Source organism: Maylandia zebra, linkage group LG11 (genome assembly GCF_041146795.1).
Source record: "Maylandia zebra isolate NMK-2024a linkage group LG11, Mzebra_GT3a, whole genome shotgun sequence".
Taxonomy (NCBI): Eukaryota; Metazoa; Chordata; class Actinopteri; order Cichliformes; family Cichlidae; genus Maylandia; species Maylandia zebra.
This window is the reverse complement of record NC_135177.1, coordinates 20,161,822-20,179,729: the sequence shown is the minus strand read 5'-3', so window position 1 is coordinate 20,179,729 and position 17,908 is coordinate 20,161,822. Positions and strand designations below refer to the sequence as shown.

Genomic DNA, 17,908 nt, shown 5'->3' with positions numbered 1-17,908 from the left:
AGAAATATCAAAGCAGGAGAGTGGAAGCGAAGGCGTTATCGGATATCTCTCGAGTGGAAACATTTATCATATTCTCACAGATGGTAAGCCTCATTTGAACATGAAAACACAGCTGACGGACCCTTTCCTTCTACCTCTGTCACTCACAAACACAAAAACACCCCCTCCCCACCTTCACCCTTACAATACGGTAAGCAAGGACATCTTGTGGAAAGGAAACATGAAAAGACACGTGCTGCATTTATTCTTTATCATCTCTTTATTTCTTTGAATATATTTGATCAAATGTAAAATCAAACATTTGGAGTAAAGATTTAACAGTTTTCTGACTAGCAAATATCAACACCATCAAAATAAAGGAACATTATTGATACTTACTACATAATGTACGCATATAGGACATACTCTATCTTAGCTAAGATTTATCCAAACAGACCCAAATTACAAAAAAAAATTTTTTTTTATTTTTTTATTTTAGTCTTTGACTCCCGTTATTTCCTGGGTTTTTGAGCTGGTGCAAAAAGAAAATATCTTAGGTGAAGCGGTATCTTGTATCCTTGTCAAATAAATGATGAAGTATTTATAGAAATAAAATGTCACTTTAAAGGTCTGTACATGGGGATCAGTGTTTTTCCTCTCCACTGGCAACAAGGTCATACCAACGTTAGAATGGAAGACTTTGGCTATTTACAAATCGCTGAGATGTTGTACAGGTAGCGTACAATTCCTCCCAGACATGCTGTACATTACTTGTGTTTATCAGTTACGCTTTCACCCCTCCCCACGCACACACACACGCGCACACACACACCTATATGTCAAAGTGCAATTCCATAGATCACCACAATGCAGCACCTATATGCCATATTCAACATTGTACAGAACAGCTGTGAAAATTACATATTCTAAGGGGCCCATCTTTAGAATATAAATTAGAGTTAAAGGGGTTGGATCTATATTATTACTAAACCTTTCCAACAGTGTGATATAGACCTACTTCACAGCAGCCATTCTGGCATGAATTAGCTGGAAAACGCAGGAGTTATTATTGACATTAATGAACCATCTGTTCTGTTTAGGTGCGGCGTTATAATTCATGTGATTTCTGCGTTTACGTGTCATTTTGTGTCATAATGGCTGCTGTGGGGGGAAACCAATGGTCTTGAACTTGCAGTAAAGCGCTTACACGTGTGGTTACAAGTGCAGACCAACCTTTCAAGTACAAACTCCGCCCCCGTTAGTGTGGTGATGTCCACCTTTATTTACCTTTATTAATACACACCATTTAATTCACAGCACGCACAGCTGAGTAGAGGACTGACTAACAACAATAACTGTGTGACTCTGCAGGGCTTTTGACGTTAAGACTGGTAACATGTTTCTCTTATTGTCAACAAAAACACGTGAAAAAAACATGACGATTCGTAATCAAAGGAAATCGTGACTAACATTCAAAAGTGGAGCTTCATAGCATGGGTTTCCGTGGCCGAGCAGCTCCTGTAGGTCCAATGTGCAGTGGTCTGGTACTTTTGTCCATATGGTTCAGTTCCTAATTTATGTCCAATGAAATATAAACTATGATTTAGCTTTAACACCAACTATTCAGTAGAAATGAGTATAGTTTGATGCCACAGACAGGGGGCAGCGAAGAGATTTGTTGACAATAAGAAAAAGTTTAAAAAAAAAACTTTTTTCCTTTAAACATTAACTTGACATTTCAAATATGTTTTTCCTGTGTCATGGAGTCCTTACAGTTGAAAAATAATTTGCTTTAGGAAAATACAAACATGGGCCAGGCTAGGAAAAGGAAATGGATCAAACAGGAGCTCTGCTTTGTAACAGTGAGTAGGATATAAGACCACGTAGCTTTGGAGAACAGTCACTGGGCAGTGTTTAGCCTGAGCAGTCAAACACAAACAGAACAGTCTGGTTACTTGGGTTTACAATAAACCCCTTTTAGGAGTTCAATGGCTATTATGAGAAACTGCAGTCCATATTCACACATACTGTAACGTTGCAGTGTGCAAATCAAACTACGTCTGAGGAGGCCCTAATTATGAAGATGTATAGCACATTCATTGACATTTGATCAATACCAGAAGTGACGGAAACGATAGGACCACTTGGTTTTGGTGCATTAATGGAATGATTGAAGAAGGAGGTGCCGTGGCACATACAGTACATAGGCTACATAAGGGTTAAATACACACTGTACACTTTCTAGATTACAATGCACTGTACATGATCAACACTAGCTGGCTAGTTAACTCTGCATTTCTCTCTTTCTTTCTCTGAATAGTAGCTCTATAAATCATCAAAAATAAAGTTTACCCAATGTGTGTTTACATTCCCTGCTCCGCTATATAATGCTTTCTCTCTCTCTCTCAGTGATAAACCTTTAGGACATGCGATGCGATGAAAAACAGTCAGTTATTCTCATAATATCTCATAGTAGCTGAGTAGGAGGGACACCGCCACCACACTCCATTCGGACGCTTCATCAAAGTGCTGCTGTCAAAACACACATGTACACATGACTGTGGACAAACAACATTGTTTCAGGCCGTACACACACTCACACACACAGCATACACTGGCTGCTCACATGCACACAGACATATATTGTTCCTGAGTATGAATTGTAGGATATTTCTTTAGGAAAGAAATAACATGTCCACTAATCTACTGTCAGAAAGTAAAGTTTGCTGTTTTAATCGGAACAGCAGTGCTCTGAAATACATGTATGGGCTTAAGAAAGGCACACCGCCTTTAAGGTTTTTAACAGAAAAACCCAAAGAACCATGTGCTGCTGTGAACTACATACATACTATAGATCTAAGGCCATAGATTCTGTAATGAAAGCAAGCTCACTGCAATAATAAGAGAGCCACAGAGCTGTTCAGCATCGTTCAGTTTAATATTGTGCAGTTGTGGCCTGCAACATACTCTCTACACTCTTACTGGCAGCTGATTTCAGTTAGCTTGTACTCGTCCAGCACCAAACAGCAGACAAGCATCTCAGCAACTAGCTGGTGATGCAGAGATTAGCAAGCGCCAGATATACTCTTCAGGAAGTGGTTACAAAAAAAGCTAAAAAGTATGATAGAGTGGACTTAACGTCTTCCTGGCTGTCTGAAAAACACCCCAAATGAATGTTGCTCTGTGTCTTCCGGGTGCCTCATTAGTTAATGCAGTTAGCCAGCTATGTTTTGCATTGCAGTATTAGGGCTCAATCCACACAGGAATTAGCTGAAACTTGAATTATCTCTGTTTGTATGGATCTGAAACACTGTACACAGCAGCCACAGCTAACGACAGATGTAATTTAGTGAAGCACGCAATCGCTGAAAGTATGAGACTAAAACTCAAGGTCAAGGTATTGAGGCAAAGTCAACAAAGGAACTTTACCAGAGGAATGCATCTATGTGCAGCTGCCGTCACCTTATCTTGTGAGTGGCGTGGCAAACGCGAGTCAGTACTGAGGACAGACTGAGTGGTTTACATTCAGGCCTTATCAGTCTTGATTTACAGGTTAACAACTGAGCTCATAGCTTCCAGCAACATGTACGCTTTAATCCTGTGGTCTGTTTAACAGACATGGAAAAAAAAAATCACACACACAGAGACCAACGCTCAGGCACAAACAGTCAGTGACGCACACACACATACACAGACAAGGCCACCTGCAGTAGCATATGGATTTGTAACGGCATGGAAAAAAAAAAACAACTAAAACTCAGAGTTTATCGTTGTTATGACTGAGCGTTCTCATCAAAACATCAGAAGGTCTCTCTTCGACTCCCTTGCACCACAACACACCAAATTAACAGTGAATCACAACCAAACTTTCTAAACACTGACGTCAGGGTTTGTGCTTGCTCTTGTTAAATGGTTAACTGACCTGCATCCACCATGTTTAAAGTCCATCTCCAACGGAGAGCCAGCTTATGATATGTGACACGCAAACCAAATGACTCTCAGATGTGTGCCAGCCATTCGTACTCAACATTCACTCTGCATTCATTTTTGCTTTCAGCATTGATTGCACTGATCTTGTGTGTGATACCACTTATGAAGGTACTCCGCTGTCCTTAATTATATGTATCAGACTTGTATGAAAGAAAAGAAAACATGTAAATACTGCGTAAACTTAGTCTTATATTACAGTAGTCTGGATAGAGAGAAACAAGAAGGAGGTTGGGGGTGGGGACTAAACACAACGCATCTTGCAGGTGTTTAAAATTCTCTCAACAGTCTACTCTTTTGTTCAAGCATCTTTCACTCCCTGTACGTGAATGGCCCTCTATGCTGATTTTGACCTCGTGAGGAAGGAAGGAAGGTTTGGGCAGAGTCACGGGAGGCTCGTCCTCAGCTCTCTCAGTCTGGTCTCGCTCCGGTGCTGACCAGCGTCTCTTGCGGACTGCAGGTCTCTCTGTCTCACTGCATTGTTGTTTAGACAGAGTAGACATGTCTGTTTTCACTGATTCCTGTCTTATGTCTCCAGTCCCAGAGATTGCCAGCACAGGTCCAGCTCTGTAGATCCCTTCTGCCTGTCCTGGAAGTATTCCCAATCCTGCTGGTAGCTCTACTCCTGGTCCCGGACCAGTGGCCTGCTGCCTCTCCAGTCTGTCTCCATTGGAAGCCTTCATGAGAAGACCGTTGTTACTGCCCACAGAGTTTGCACTCATACTGTTCCTTAGATTGGGATCCATGTTGTGACAGGAGTCAGAGAGGTGGCCAGGCTTTAGCTTTTTCCCCAAAGCTGAGCTGTCTGTTAGAGAACCATTCCTCATGCCACGGAGGGTCAGAGACACACACACATCCCCCACACAGAGCTTAGCACAGGACAGCTCAAACAACTGTGTGGTCCGGTCAGGGCAGCACGATGACCAGCCCTGGCCAAAGACAAAGAAAGGATACTCCACCAGCACCTCCACACACACCTGGACAGGAGAACAAGCACAACAGAGTCAGTCAAATTTCTGCAAAAGACACACAGAAAACCTTTAACCATCTATGCATCCACCTCAATGATCCATCTATATTCTGGACTGCTTATCCAACTTAAAGTTGCAAGGGGACTGGAGTCTATTTTTTCTGTCCTGGAGTGAGAGGTGGGACATACCTCGGACAGGTCGCTAGTCCACCACAGGAAAACAAAAACCATCGTAAGCCAAATACATACAGCATGTTAATAATAAAAGAAAAGTAGAAAAAACACCAAAAAAATAGTTTAAAGTGGGTGGATTCTATTTTTGCTTCAGTGTCAGGGTCCCCGTAAGGTGGATGGTAGCTCACTGTCAAACTGTCACTGCTTACTGGGCCAGCTGGATTGAAGTGAGCCCTGAGAGCAGCAAATAATTCACTTAAGAAAGAGACAAAGGCAAAAGAAATTGGGGGAAAAAATTGAGTCATAGGGACCTGGAGTTGAAATGCTTACCTTACAATTAAAAAAAACAATTAAAAAACAACTGAAAAACGAATGCTTGATTGCCTAAGTCAACGGCATTGGTAGATTTGCACCGGTAATGAAACATGACAAAGTTGTGTTTAGTGTGTGTTAATGATGCATAAACATCAGCTGTTCACTCTATAATATATTTAACATAAATCCATACTTAATGAACAACTAAAAAGAGTACAGTGATGCCACATCTACTGTATGATTCGCTTGTCTGCTTTTTTTTTTTCCTTTCCCTTCTTCCCACAGCCAGTCGAGGCAGATGGCAGGCCCTCCATGAGGAGGGGAGTTTTTCGTCCCCACTGTACCCAAGTGCTTGCTCACAGATCTAAAGCACCTTTGAGGTGACTGTTGTTGTGATTTGGCACAATATAAATAAAACTGAACTGAATTGACTGAAATAAAAAGTGTTTGTTTGTTTTTTTAAAGTGTCAAAATCTGAGCAGCAGTGACATTTTTCAATATAATGTATTTTAATATATACACACACACACATATATATATATATATATATATATATATATATATATATATATATATATACATATATATATATATATATAAATCCATGCTCAAGTGGAATATATATGTTAGATTTTATTTATTTATTTTAGCTGTGGTGTCGTTTGTTGACCTTAATACTCTAGAGTCAGTCAGGCTGAAGTCCATATGGCTTTTAAAACAACTGTAACATGCCCAGATTCACCCATCTATAAAAGTAATGACTTTTAGCCTTTCAAATATAGTGCTGTGTTGTGTAAAATCTATTTTTAGCATCTGTTCTAAAACAGCGAGTTAGAGGTTTGGAAAATAAAGATGCGCAGCATGAAGAGTGTTTTTAATTTAAATTTAATTCATTTCTAAATTATGGATGAATTTTGAAACACTGCAGCTTAAAGTACTTTGCTGCTTTAAGCAAAAGTGGATTGTTACAGAAATGCTGTCAACGATTTCATGATTTCATTGTTTGGAAGCAATACAGATTTTTGCTGCCAATGTATCTTTTGAGATTTTCACCAGGGGGTGCCAAAGACTAGAGATTGCAAAGACTCTTAAAAAATAAACAATAAAATGAATGTGACATCATTTACCTGGGCTTTGAGCTCTCCTACAGAAAACTGTATAACCACAGCATTAGGACTTTGACCATTGTCAATACGCTCCACGGTGCTGGAGTCAATCTTGAGCTCGCTGCTAATCTCAGCGCTTTGGATGAAGTCCTCTGTCTTGAGGTCCTCCACACGCTTCAGCTCTCCATCGGCCAGCTGGATGATGGAGCCCCGCATGAAGAAAGGAGGAAGCGCCACAGGAGAGGCGGAAGCGGAAACCGAGGGGGAGGCCTGGATGGCAGCAGGGACAGAAGCGGGAACCGGAGTGGGAGTCGGGGAGGGAGTAGCCACCACTGCAGGAATCGGGTTTGAAGGCAGTACTGACAATGCTGGAGCCTGAGCAACTGCGTTGGGTGGTTGATTTCCATCTGGCCCTAGTGCCTCACACTTGGACAGGGCTGTGGCCAGATAGGCATGAGGCATGGCGGTGGATATCTGAGGGGTAGTAGTGGAGGTGAGGGCACTTACAGTACGACTAACCTCCATTTCTGTGCAGTTATTGGAACTGCTGACTGGAATGAGAAGGGACTGACCACTCGGGATGACCAGGTGCGGAGGCAGTGCTGCGTGGTAGCTGACAGTATGCTGGTTTGCACTTGTGATATAGCCAATGATCGGTGCCTGTGTGGAAGAGTAGAGACTGGCTGGCATCTCGTCAGGGGGTAGAGTGGTCTGGATGACAGTATGTGGAGCAACAGACTTCACCACTTCTGACGAAGAAAAGGAGGCAAAAGACGAAGGTCTGGACACTGGCTTTCCCAAGCAAATCCCTCCTTTCTCAGTCTGGACTAAAGAGATCTTATTTGAGCCAGTTTCGTGCTCAACTCCATGGTTGGGCTGGGCCACAAGCACCAAAGAGGTCTGGAGTCCTGCAGGGTTTTGGCCATAGTCAGCAGGTAGGAGGATATGTCTGGCCTCATAACTCTGCACCTGCTGATGGTTTGCTGGCTGACTAGTGGCTTTTGCCTGTTTGGCTGCTTCCACTTCCCCATTCAGCACAGCCTTAGCGTGCCCTTCTGGTTTCTTTCCAGCAGAACCATCTGCATACTGGACCACGAGCTGGGAAGGAGCAAGCGTAAGCGTCTGGGGGAGGACGGCTGTGTGAGGGTGGAGCTGAAGTTGGGCCGTAGGTGAGGCGACGGCATTTCCGCTGACAGTCAGAGGTGCTCTGCTGTCCAGATGGATGTACTGGCTGGTGACTTGAGGAGAGCTTGGGAGTGACACGGGGGCCAGTTCAGTGGGGGAGAGGCCTATTTGAAACTGCTGCTCCCCTTTGGTGTTGGGCGAGATAAGGGCAGTGGTGTAACCATCCAGCTGGGGACGCTGTCCGACTATGGTCGAGCTGTTTTGCACAGTATTAGCATTTGTTGAAATAATATGAGAGGATATGTATCCTGCATAGGGCCCAGAGCTGATGAACTGAACATTGGGTCCCAGTTGAGCAAACTGGATTGTTCCAGCTTGCTGGGGTAGGGCTGCGGGGTAAACTGCAGGCAGAGAGGCCAAGGGTAGGGCAGATATAGGTGTGGCTGAAGAAGGAATAGAAGTAGAGGGAGAAGAGGAGGAAGCAGAGGAGATGGGACATCTAGGGCTATCTACTTCCCTGGATTTGCAGCGTTCACTGGCTACACTGGCCAGCCATGCTAGGTTTTCTGTGTGGGGACTATCAGACGCAACTGCAGCAGGTGGTGTTGCTGTTGCTACTACCACTGGCCTCTGCTCCATAGCCAGGATCTCACGCTTCTTAGGAGGAAGGCATCCATTGCTTCGCTCTTGGTTAGATTTCATTGTGCCGCTGCAGTTTTAATATTCCCTGGCACTGCTTCTAGGTCCCTCTGAGGCTACTTTCTCTCTATCTCACCTCCCCTCAGTGGTTATATGCAGGGCCAGCCTCTCTGGGCTTGGTGACTCTGCCTCTGTTGTTTGTTTTCACTGTTCAGGGTCTCACACCGGAGAAGACGGAGCCATTCCTGCTCACAAAATGAGCCCCAAAGACTTCATGAGGAATCATCTCTGATCGAGCCGCCTCTTCCACAATGTCAATGGGAATCTGAAGGCAGAGAGAAGCTAACGTCAGCATTTGTGCTAAACAAATAAACTGAAATTAGAATTAAATCTCATTCGTCTAATGGCACTGTAGAAATATCCCAGTCTGCTCAGGCAGCGATTATTAAACATATTTTCAAAATGCTCTGCAGAGGTGGAAACAAGAAAAACAAAACCACTACCCCCTTGCTTCCATGTTTGTGAAGCTGCTGCTCCATGTTTTGCCACTAGGTGGTAGCTGGTGTAAGCATTGCAGGGAATTCGTGTCGGTCTATGTGCTTGAACACAACACGTAGTGCAGTCTGTGTAGGCTACATGACGCTCTGTGAGTAGACTCCAAATACTATCTGCAAGGATCTACAAAGACTCGTCAGTCATAGTTCAACCCTCAGCCTGCCTTTCCACGAGCAATACACAGGAAAATACAGTGCAATGCTGTGTGTCACCATTTGCATAATGTGGAAAGGGTTTCTCATGTTTTCACCAGGCAGGAGTTTTCAGAACTGCCGTGTTTTCGTGTCTGTGTGCAGTCTCATGTGCACTGCTATTGGCTGTTATCTTGCTCCAGGGTCTAGTGTAAGAAAGCAGGGCAGAGTGAAGGGATAGCAGCACACAGAGAAACAGCCCCAGAGGACCATATGTTTTTGTCTTTACTTTAAGAGTCTAAGACCTTGGCATCATGAGTACTTTAGAAAATGAAGCAAAAACAATATGCACACAAGATTTCAACAATTTGAAAACTGATTGTATTACATTCTGCAAGATCCTTGATTTTTTTTTTTCATCTATACCTTATTTATAAAGGGTATCAAAGTTCAATGTAATACAGGACGGAAAGCAAACAATGAATGAGTTTGGTAACAGCCCGGTTTAGCAAGAGGCAGAGTGAAAGCTGAGTTAAATGAGAAGTGAAACAATGTGTTTATTCACAGGAATAGGGAGGAAAGTTTGATGTGTAGGGGGTCGGTTAGTTAGTAGCTAGTGGAAGGTTCAGTTTAGATTCAGGCATCTGTACTCGCAGATATGATATCTGTAAAACATGCACATAGAGGGAAATGCAAATTCCATAAATTCAAACCACAATAACATGCAGTATTTTGGCTCATATTCTGTGTTTCTTTTATTTCTTTTACTGAGAGATAGTTTTTTTTTCTTCAGGCTTATCTCTGGGTCAATGCACAAGACTCTGAGTTGTTTATTAGCCAGAGGAATGACTGAAATGGACTATATGACACACACATCCATCCATCCATTCGTTTTCTCTTCCTCCATTCCTTTCATAGAAGCTCCACTATTGGAAAATGCTAAAGTGTATTTTCATCTTACGGCCGAGGTTTACTACAGCAGGCAACCACAGACATGTTACATAAAAACAGAAGGAAGAAAAAAAGGGGGGGAAAATGCACAGAAGACGATCTTGGTCCCTTTTTTACTCAAACACATCTACCCCTGACACCAGCTTTGGCAAGGTCACTGTCTCGAAAAGCAGCAACAACCCCTGTGCAATTTATCTAGCCTTGCAGACAAGTAGAGCCACCAGATGTAACAAAGGGGGGGGGAAACAGCAGAGATAGAAACAGAAGCAGAAAAAGAAAGAAGGAGAATGAGGGGGAGGAGAAGGAGAAATGCAAAGCAAAACGACAGGATGTGGAAGGAGGCGAGGGAGCGAGAGGAGAGACAAAAGAAGATTAGGAATTGGGAAGAAGGAGGAATAATAGGGAATGAGAAGGAGACAGAGAACGCTGCTTCTCCTGACCCACATTGAGCAGCGCCTGCAGCATCAGAGCGCCATTGCCCCCGCCTCGCTGAGAGATCCCCCATCGGCGGCGCAGCCGCCGCTATAGTCTGAGAGACACTGTGCGGCATCGCTCGGCGGCAACAACCCCACCTCAGCAACACCGTGTCAACACCGTAATGACATCACATCTGAAGCACAAGGACCTCCTATCATCACAGCAGCACTGGAAGACAAAGCCAGCACGCTTTGATTCTCAAACGCCACAAAAACGCAGCATCAGTGTCAACAGACTAAAACAGGAAGCTGTCTCTCCTTTCCTGGACACAGTACTCGCTATACACAGTTACACATACACACACGCGCATACGGCTCAGCAGCCAAAACCTCTCTAGATTTTCCACCGTCAGCCTATTATTAGAACACTGACACCAACAAACATAAGGCCTACGCGATACTATGGAGAACAAAGGCGAGCTTTCAAGATATGAGTGTCACACCGAGCCACGCAGCACGGGATCCCCGAGTCAGTCTCCCGGACCGGGACGGACACCTTTAAGACATGCATGGAGGGATGACAACAGAGGGAGAGAGAGAGGGTGGACAGAACTGTCTCTGTTCCACTCATCACACTGATGCTTTTCAGCTCAGACTGAGTGATGGAGCCACCCTTTCCCTTTTTTTCATACTCCCACACACACTCACAAAAAGCTACATAAACCACAGAAATAGGTTTGTGCAGCGGTGTGTGTCCGGATGAGGTGATTTCATTCAGCCTCTTCTGTGTGCTGTCTCCAGGTGAGAGGCCCCCCCGAGCAGACTTACATCTCCTCTCTTATGCAGCAGTTGCCAGCTCTTCCAGTCCCCCCGCCTCTTAACTTCCTCCGCCAGAGCTCCGAGTCTTCTCCTAGACCTACTATTTACTCCTTGCATTGATCACAGCTTCATAGCAGCAGCATTACTCTGGAGTCAGATTATGCAGAGAGGCACTGACATTATTTGATGACAATATCTTTTAGATCTAGGCAAATATTTACACAGAAAGCTAGTGCAATGACCCCGGGGTGATGAACCTGTTGTCAAGACTATACATCATGGCTCACCTGCTAGAGCAGACACAGACAGTTAGTGAATACCCTGCACAGCAAATGGCTATATATAGAAAACAAAAACATCATTATCAATCTGAGCTCTGGCATGAAACAGAAAGGGGAGGTATTGTGGAAGACAATGTGTGCCTCGGTTTTATGATTTGCTGCACGCAAATAGGACCTCACTTCACCTACTGCTGCTTCAAGCACAGGGGAAAAAAATCAATACAGCGTACTGCTTTTTCTAATATTCAAAAGAGCCATTTTACTGTCCGCTTCTCTGTACAACAGTGCCGCCTGTGCCTTTAAGAGGCGGACTTAACTGTGTGGCAGACTAAAGCAGACAGTAAGAACAGGCACTGGGGTTCAGGCTGTTTGTCTTCACAATGACTCCAGAGTTCTGCATCACGGCTTGACACACAGCAGACGGTTCATGCATACATGCGTCCCCTTCTCAGCGAGAACCCCTGCAAACGAGCGTGGTCACTGCTGTTCAGTCCCAGCGGCTGGTTGTGACTGTGGTCAGATCAGTGGGACTGATGCTGTGGCTGTAGCTGTAGCCTCTGGGGGGCTTAAGGATGACAGTGAGAGCGCATGAGTGTAGTAGCAGGGCAGAAAATACTACTATGCCACAAATCAAGAAGAAAAGAGAGACCCCCCCCCCCCCTCCTCCTCCTCTCCTCTGTTTAAAGTACTAAGAATAGCTCACCAGTCTCACCACAGCCACTGCTTGCAGAGCATGTCCGAGGATTCTTCCTGCCTGTCAGCGCGTGTGCGTCTGTGTTAGAGACGTGTTTCCTAGTAGCACTCCTCTTCCCGTTTCTCTCCTTTGTGCTGCTCTCCTCTCCTGGAGCCTGTGCTGTAAAGCTGCTCCTGTTCTGCCTCCTTCTCGTTCCCCCTCTCTCTCTGTCTCTGCCTCTGAATTCCGGTTTTTGGAGGGTATGCTGCCCCTGCAACGAGCTGACGGTAAAGGAAGTTCCCCACTTCTAGAGCTCACACCAAGACCTACGTGCAAGGCTGCTCTAACGTGTGTTATGCAAGGCCACCAGACCGCCAGCTCCCTCTCTGCTTGGTTGCTTCTCTCTCTCTCTCGCTTTCTCTCTCTCTCACTCAGTGTGTGTTTCTGCCTCTCTCCCTCTCCCTCTCCCTCCCTCCTCTTTCTTTCTCTCGCAGTACTCCACTGACACAGCTCCTCCCCCAGCCAGCCTCATCAGCCGCATCAGGTATTCATTCAAAAAAACACACTCTACTTGGCTCAGCGCCCAGACTACGCTCACACAGAGAGAGAGCGAGAGCAGGGAGGGGGAGGGCGCAACAGACGGAGGGCGAGGGAGGGAGAGCTGGAGATTCAGAAAGGGTTTGCACAGGCAGATACTGCATGGATGAGAACAACCGTGGGATATTAATGTTGCAAACATACATGCAGACACACACAAGCCAGGGGAGGATTGTGGTGCTCAGTACACTAAAGCTTTGTTAATGCTCCGCCTTGCACTTTTTCATTTTCATATGCATTTTTCCTCTTGTAGAGCCAAATCTCCTAATCTGCCCTATGAGCTGGTCTACAGTTTACTTTCTCAGCCTTTATTCAGCTGCAAAATGGCTCAGAGTACACCCACCATAGGTCTCCCCAGGACTCCCCAAAGATATTTCCCTTGGTGCAGGCAGGGAGGGCCAGTTGGCACCGGGGCCCTCCTCAAGGCTTCCTGCATATCCTGTGCAGTTCACAACAGAAAGACAAGGAGGCACTCAGCACCAGACCAGCCAGCTTCCTGGGCCTCTGTAGGTGAGGCAAGCAGGGGAGGCTCTTAGAGGATGCTGAATGAGGGGGAAAAAACAGGCTATAGAATACAGCAAATCATTTCTACTGCATCAATAAGCCCAGTATTACACAGGCAAAATCACAAATATATATATATATTATGTTATAGTTAGGGCTGGATCAGGTGACCCTGAATTCTCCCTTACTTAGCCTGCAATAGGCCTTGGCCTGCAAGGGCTTCCTATGATACACTGAGTGTCTCTTCTTCACTCACGTTTTTTCGCACATTGTGTTTTTACACACCACTCTTTCATCATTAGTTATTACTCATCTCTGGCTCTCTTCCACAGTGTATCTTCTCTCCTCTCTTCTTCCCCTTATACAGATAAGATAAGATAAGATAAGATAAGATAAGATAAGATAAGATAAGATAAGATAAGATAAGATAAGATAAGATAAGATAAGATAAGATAGAACTTTATTAATCCCTCGGGTGGGTTCCTCTGGGAAATTCGTTTTCCAAAAGCACAGCACCGACAGAAGTTACAGTTACAGACAGAATATTATATACACACACACACACACACACACACACACACACACACACACACACACACACACACATATATAAATACAGAGACAAATATAAATAAAATATACGAAGGGAATTGCACATTTCAAGTATTGAGTCTATTGCACCATTGACTATTTACAAAAAGTATTGCACAAGGTATTGCACAGTGAGGTGAAGAGGCACTACAGCTTTGTTGTTTCCCCCTCCTTTGTCCTCCTGTTTCCCCTCCCTCTCCCCTCCAGAGAGGAGTTAAACAGTTTGATGGCGTGTGGGACAAAGGAGTTTTTAAGTCTGTTAGTTCTTGTCTTGGGGAGAAGCAACCTGTCACTGAACAGACTCTTCTGGTTGTTAATGGCCGTGTGCAGAGGATGCCCAGCATTGTTCATAATGTCCAGCAGTTTTTTTAGTGTCCTTTTCTCTGCCAGTGTCACCAGAGTGTCCAGCTTCATGCCGACCACAGAGCTAGCCTTCCTGATCAGTTTCTCCAGCCTGCATGAGTCCTTCTTATATAGAACTTATACAGAACCAATGGTGGCAGATGGCTGCCCCTCTCTGAGCCCAATTCTGCTGGAGGTTTCTTCCTGTTAAAAGGGAGTTTTTTTCTTCCCACTGTCACCAAGTGCTTCCTCATAGGGCGTCACTTGATTGTAGGTCAGGAGTTCAAATCCTAACCAGGGCTTGTGGCATCTGGCAAGGCCCCCCAAGTCTACCTCGGTACAATCAAGAAGAATATGACTGAACACAGCTGCACGTGTTAAGGAACCAGGACATTCTGATGAGAAGTGAGCTAGTGGAACAAGAAGGCATCACAACCGATGAGAATAGGGAACTGTTGGAATGCTACTGCAAATGTAATCCCAGTGTTACAGATATTTGCAATCCCAGTGTTGCAGGAAAAGGATGTGGGACCTATGAATATATATATGTATAAAGTTGTAATTTTTGTGTTGCATGGGTGAAACCATAAATGCATACTTTTCCATGTAGACATTAAACCCTAATATATTGCCAGAAGCTTCAGCGAGCTGGAAGACAGAGATACAAATGACCACAGGCATGCAGAAGCACATGCCAAATGTACAAACTGAAGCTGTGTTTTTCCAGCTGTTGAACCTGAGAGAAAAAGAAAATAAACTTGCAGTGTGTCTTTCTTGCCAAAGGGGTACAGCCTCATCTTCCTACAATGACTGATATTACTACCAAGACGCTGCCAAGCCAATGTAAACCTCAGGACCAACACTATCCCCACAGAAAGGGAACCGAAACCGCTGTGAAACAAGCATCAACAACAAACAGAGGTTTGCACTGCCATAAAATGGCTCACTGTAAACTGAAGGTCAGAATTAATGTCAGACAAGTGATCTGACACGCTGCCTTCCGAGAATTCACAAATCCAGCTTAAGTTGCATGGGGTGAAATAAATGTGCAGTGTATAGAGGAGATCACATCAAGCGTGAAGTCGCATAAAGACAGAGCTTTCAAATGTGTCTGGCTGTTTGTATCTCGATCAAAGGCTTCCTTGCATTAGTATGTCGGGAAAGCTTTCACCACAGATCAGAATATTGAGTCCCTGTTGACATCTTCACAGACACTGAATAATATCGGATGCTGATTATTGTGGTCCAACCCGATATGTTTGTTTTGCTAGCCTAGCTGCACAGTCTAAGCAACATTTCTCAGTATGGTGCACACATAATGAGAGTGAGTGCATGAAACCAAATGTTTACACTGTAGTAGTGCAGTAGCGACAGTACTAGTCCTGGAGTACTTGCACTAGTAATAGATAGTGATTTTAGCAGCAGCATATCATCGTTCTAACAAAATAAACAACGTACCCTTTCATTTGTAAACACACACATGTTCCTATACACTGAGTCTACGCTCTCTCCTACTCACGCACTCAGTAGTTTTCAGCGAGGGAAAAAAAACCGTGAAAACTCAAGTGGGTTCCACTTGCTGTGGGCAATAACGCTGTATGACCTTCACTCCAAAGCCAAACATGTCCAAGTACCAATTTAAGTTCTGGGGCAACTCTTTCAAGGTTGAGCTTTAAATGTAAAGAGATGCATCATATTAGGCCTACCTTGAACCTGGTGGGTGTCGAAGAAACAATTATCCAAGCATCATTACCCGCATTCTGTCCTGCATCCACACCACTTACCGGGCATAAGTGAGCATCCACTACTGCGGAAGGCATGTCCAGACATGCAAAAGCGCTTCTACTACACACAACTAAGGGGAAGCCTGCACGATGCAAATGGTCACATGATTTGGGAAACGAAATGTTTGTTTGTTTGTTTGTTTGTTTGTTTGTTTGTTTGTTTGTTTGTTTTTCCATAGTGAGTTGTTTTTGTAGCCATTAGGTCATTTATCGTTTCTCAAAATGTTCCCCAGAACATCTGTCCAAAGCAGGTATAGGTGTTCCACACAATAAGTCACACTCAGATAAACCAGAGAGCTAAAACAGCACTGACATAATGCAATAAATATTTAGCCAAAAATCCCCCATCAAAAAATTATGAATTATGAAATTATACAGTTTTATTTATATAGCGTCGACTTACAACATCATCTTGCTTTATACAGCAAGGTAAAAGACACATAAAAAATGTTAGAGGGAAAATAATCATAAAATCCCCTATGAGCAAGCACTTAGTGATCGTGGGAAGGGAAAACTCCCTTTTGACAGGAAGTATAACCTCTGGTAGAGCCAGCATCGGGGGGAAGGCAGCTAGACATCTGCCGGGACCGGTTAGGGAGAAAAAAAGGACGGCTTGGTGAAACGGGGACAGAACACAAACATGAGAGAGAAGACAAAACTTTATAGCAAGCAGTAGTAAATTATGTGGGTGGTGAAAAGAGAGGGTGGAGAAGAAAGGGTCAGTGCATCATGGAAAGTCCCCAGCAGTCTGAGCTGATTGCAGCATAACTAAACTACAGTTCGGGGTCATGACATCCAGTCCTGACTCATCAAAAAGCAAAGTTTTAAACCTAATCTTACAAATAGAGATGTTGTCTGTCTCCCCAGTGTAAACTGGGAGCTGGTTGCACAGAAAAGGTGCATGAAAGCTGAAAGATCTGCCCCCCATTCTACTTTCAGAAACTCGAGAAACCACAGTTAAGTCAGCAGTGTGAGAGTGAAGTGCTCTATTGGGATTCAATGCTATTTATGTGAGAAGAAAGATTTTAAATTCAAGTAGTCATTTTTTTAAAGGGTGCAAATAAAGAGAAGCCAATATGGGAGAAATATGATCTGTCTTTGTAGCCCCGGTCAGTACTCTCACTGCAACATTTTTTTACCATCTGCAGGCTTTTTTTCAGGGAACTTTTAGAAAAACATTATAGAAAGAATGTATAATAGGCCAGCCTAGAAGAAACAAATATATGAATCAGCTGTCTGAAAAAGTAGTCTTATCAAAAACGCCACCTGTACAGGGGAACAGAGTGGGGTGGAAAGTGTCACATTAATAATAAGATGAAGTAGCATGCAAAATTAAATAAAAATACAATACTTCTGAATGGTAATTGGGTTACTTTCTTTTCAGCACTCGTTAGACACTCTATGCTTGTAATAAACCCCCTATTACTGTGTTATAAGGAGGTTTGCAAAAAAACCAATATTTTGTTTTACCTATATGTTCTATGCCAGCCTTTTATAATTTTTTTGTCAGCATTTTAAGGCTTCATTAGTTTTACATGAAAATGTTGGCTTTAAACATGCACATGTCCCCATGCAGGTTTAATTACAATACAGCTGTTGTGTTCCCAGTGACCTTGAACAGATTCCTTGGTGGACTGATGGACAGGAAATAACAATCAAATTTGATAACTGATTAATATTTTCAAGCAAAACAATTGAAAACTATACAACAACTAAACTAAACATCCCAACTCCTCTAATTTCAGGATTTACCATGTTGGTATTACCTTATATTGTTGGAGATATATTAGTAACATGAATTAAATAAACTATTAATAATACAAACCTGATTTATTCACCCGTGGACCTTCTTATCTTTTAGAGGATTGTAGGGGAGCTAAAGTCAGCAACAGATACAAGGTGTATAATGCCAGGAACACCCTGGGGAGATTACCGGTCACTCAAAGGGCTACTGATGTATTATTCTTAA

General features: G+C 43.7%; 1 protein-coding gene across 4 annotated transcripts; it reads right to left on the bottom strand.

Annotated features, from left to right (window-relative positions):
* Positions 1-1,237: 1,237 nt before the first annotated feature.
* Positions 1,238-15,935, bottom strand: atxn1b (ataxin 1b). Of its 4 annotated transcripts, XM_076889970.1 has the most exons (4): positions 12,152-12,530; positions 11,177-12,013; positions 6,553-8,620; positions 1,238-4,943 (listed from the first exon to the last, which is right to left on the bottom strand). In XM_076889970.1, the coding sequence occupies exons 3-4, from the start codon at positions 8,356-8,358 to the stop codon at positions 4,248-4,250; spliced, it is 2,502 nt and encodes an 833-aa protein (XP_076746085.1). In that variant the 5' UTR covers positions 8,359-8,620; positions 11,177-12,013; positions 12,152-12,530; the 3' UTR covers positions 1,238-4,247. The 4 variants fall into 4 exon arrangements, with proteins under 4 accessions (XP_076746085.1, XP_076746087.1, XP_004541479.1 ...); XM_076889972.1 differs by lacking the exons at positions 11,177-12,013; positions 12,152-12,530 and adding an exon at positions 15,862-15,935; XM_004541422.3 differs by lacking the exon at positions 11,177-12,013.
* Between the last annotated feature and the right edge of the window lie 1,973 nt (positions 15,936-17,908).

Coding starts and splice junctions, on each gene's coding strand:
- atxn1b (XM_076889972.1), bottom strand. CDS start 8,358: ATGAAATCTAACCAAGAGCGAAGCAATGGATGCCTTCCTCCTAAGAAG. Junction 4,944..6,552: donor TAGGAGAGCTCAAAGCCCAG/GTAAATGATGTC, acceptor TCTCCTGTCCAG/GTGTGTGTGGAGGTGCTGGT.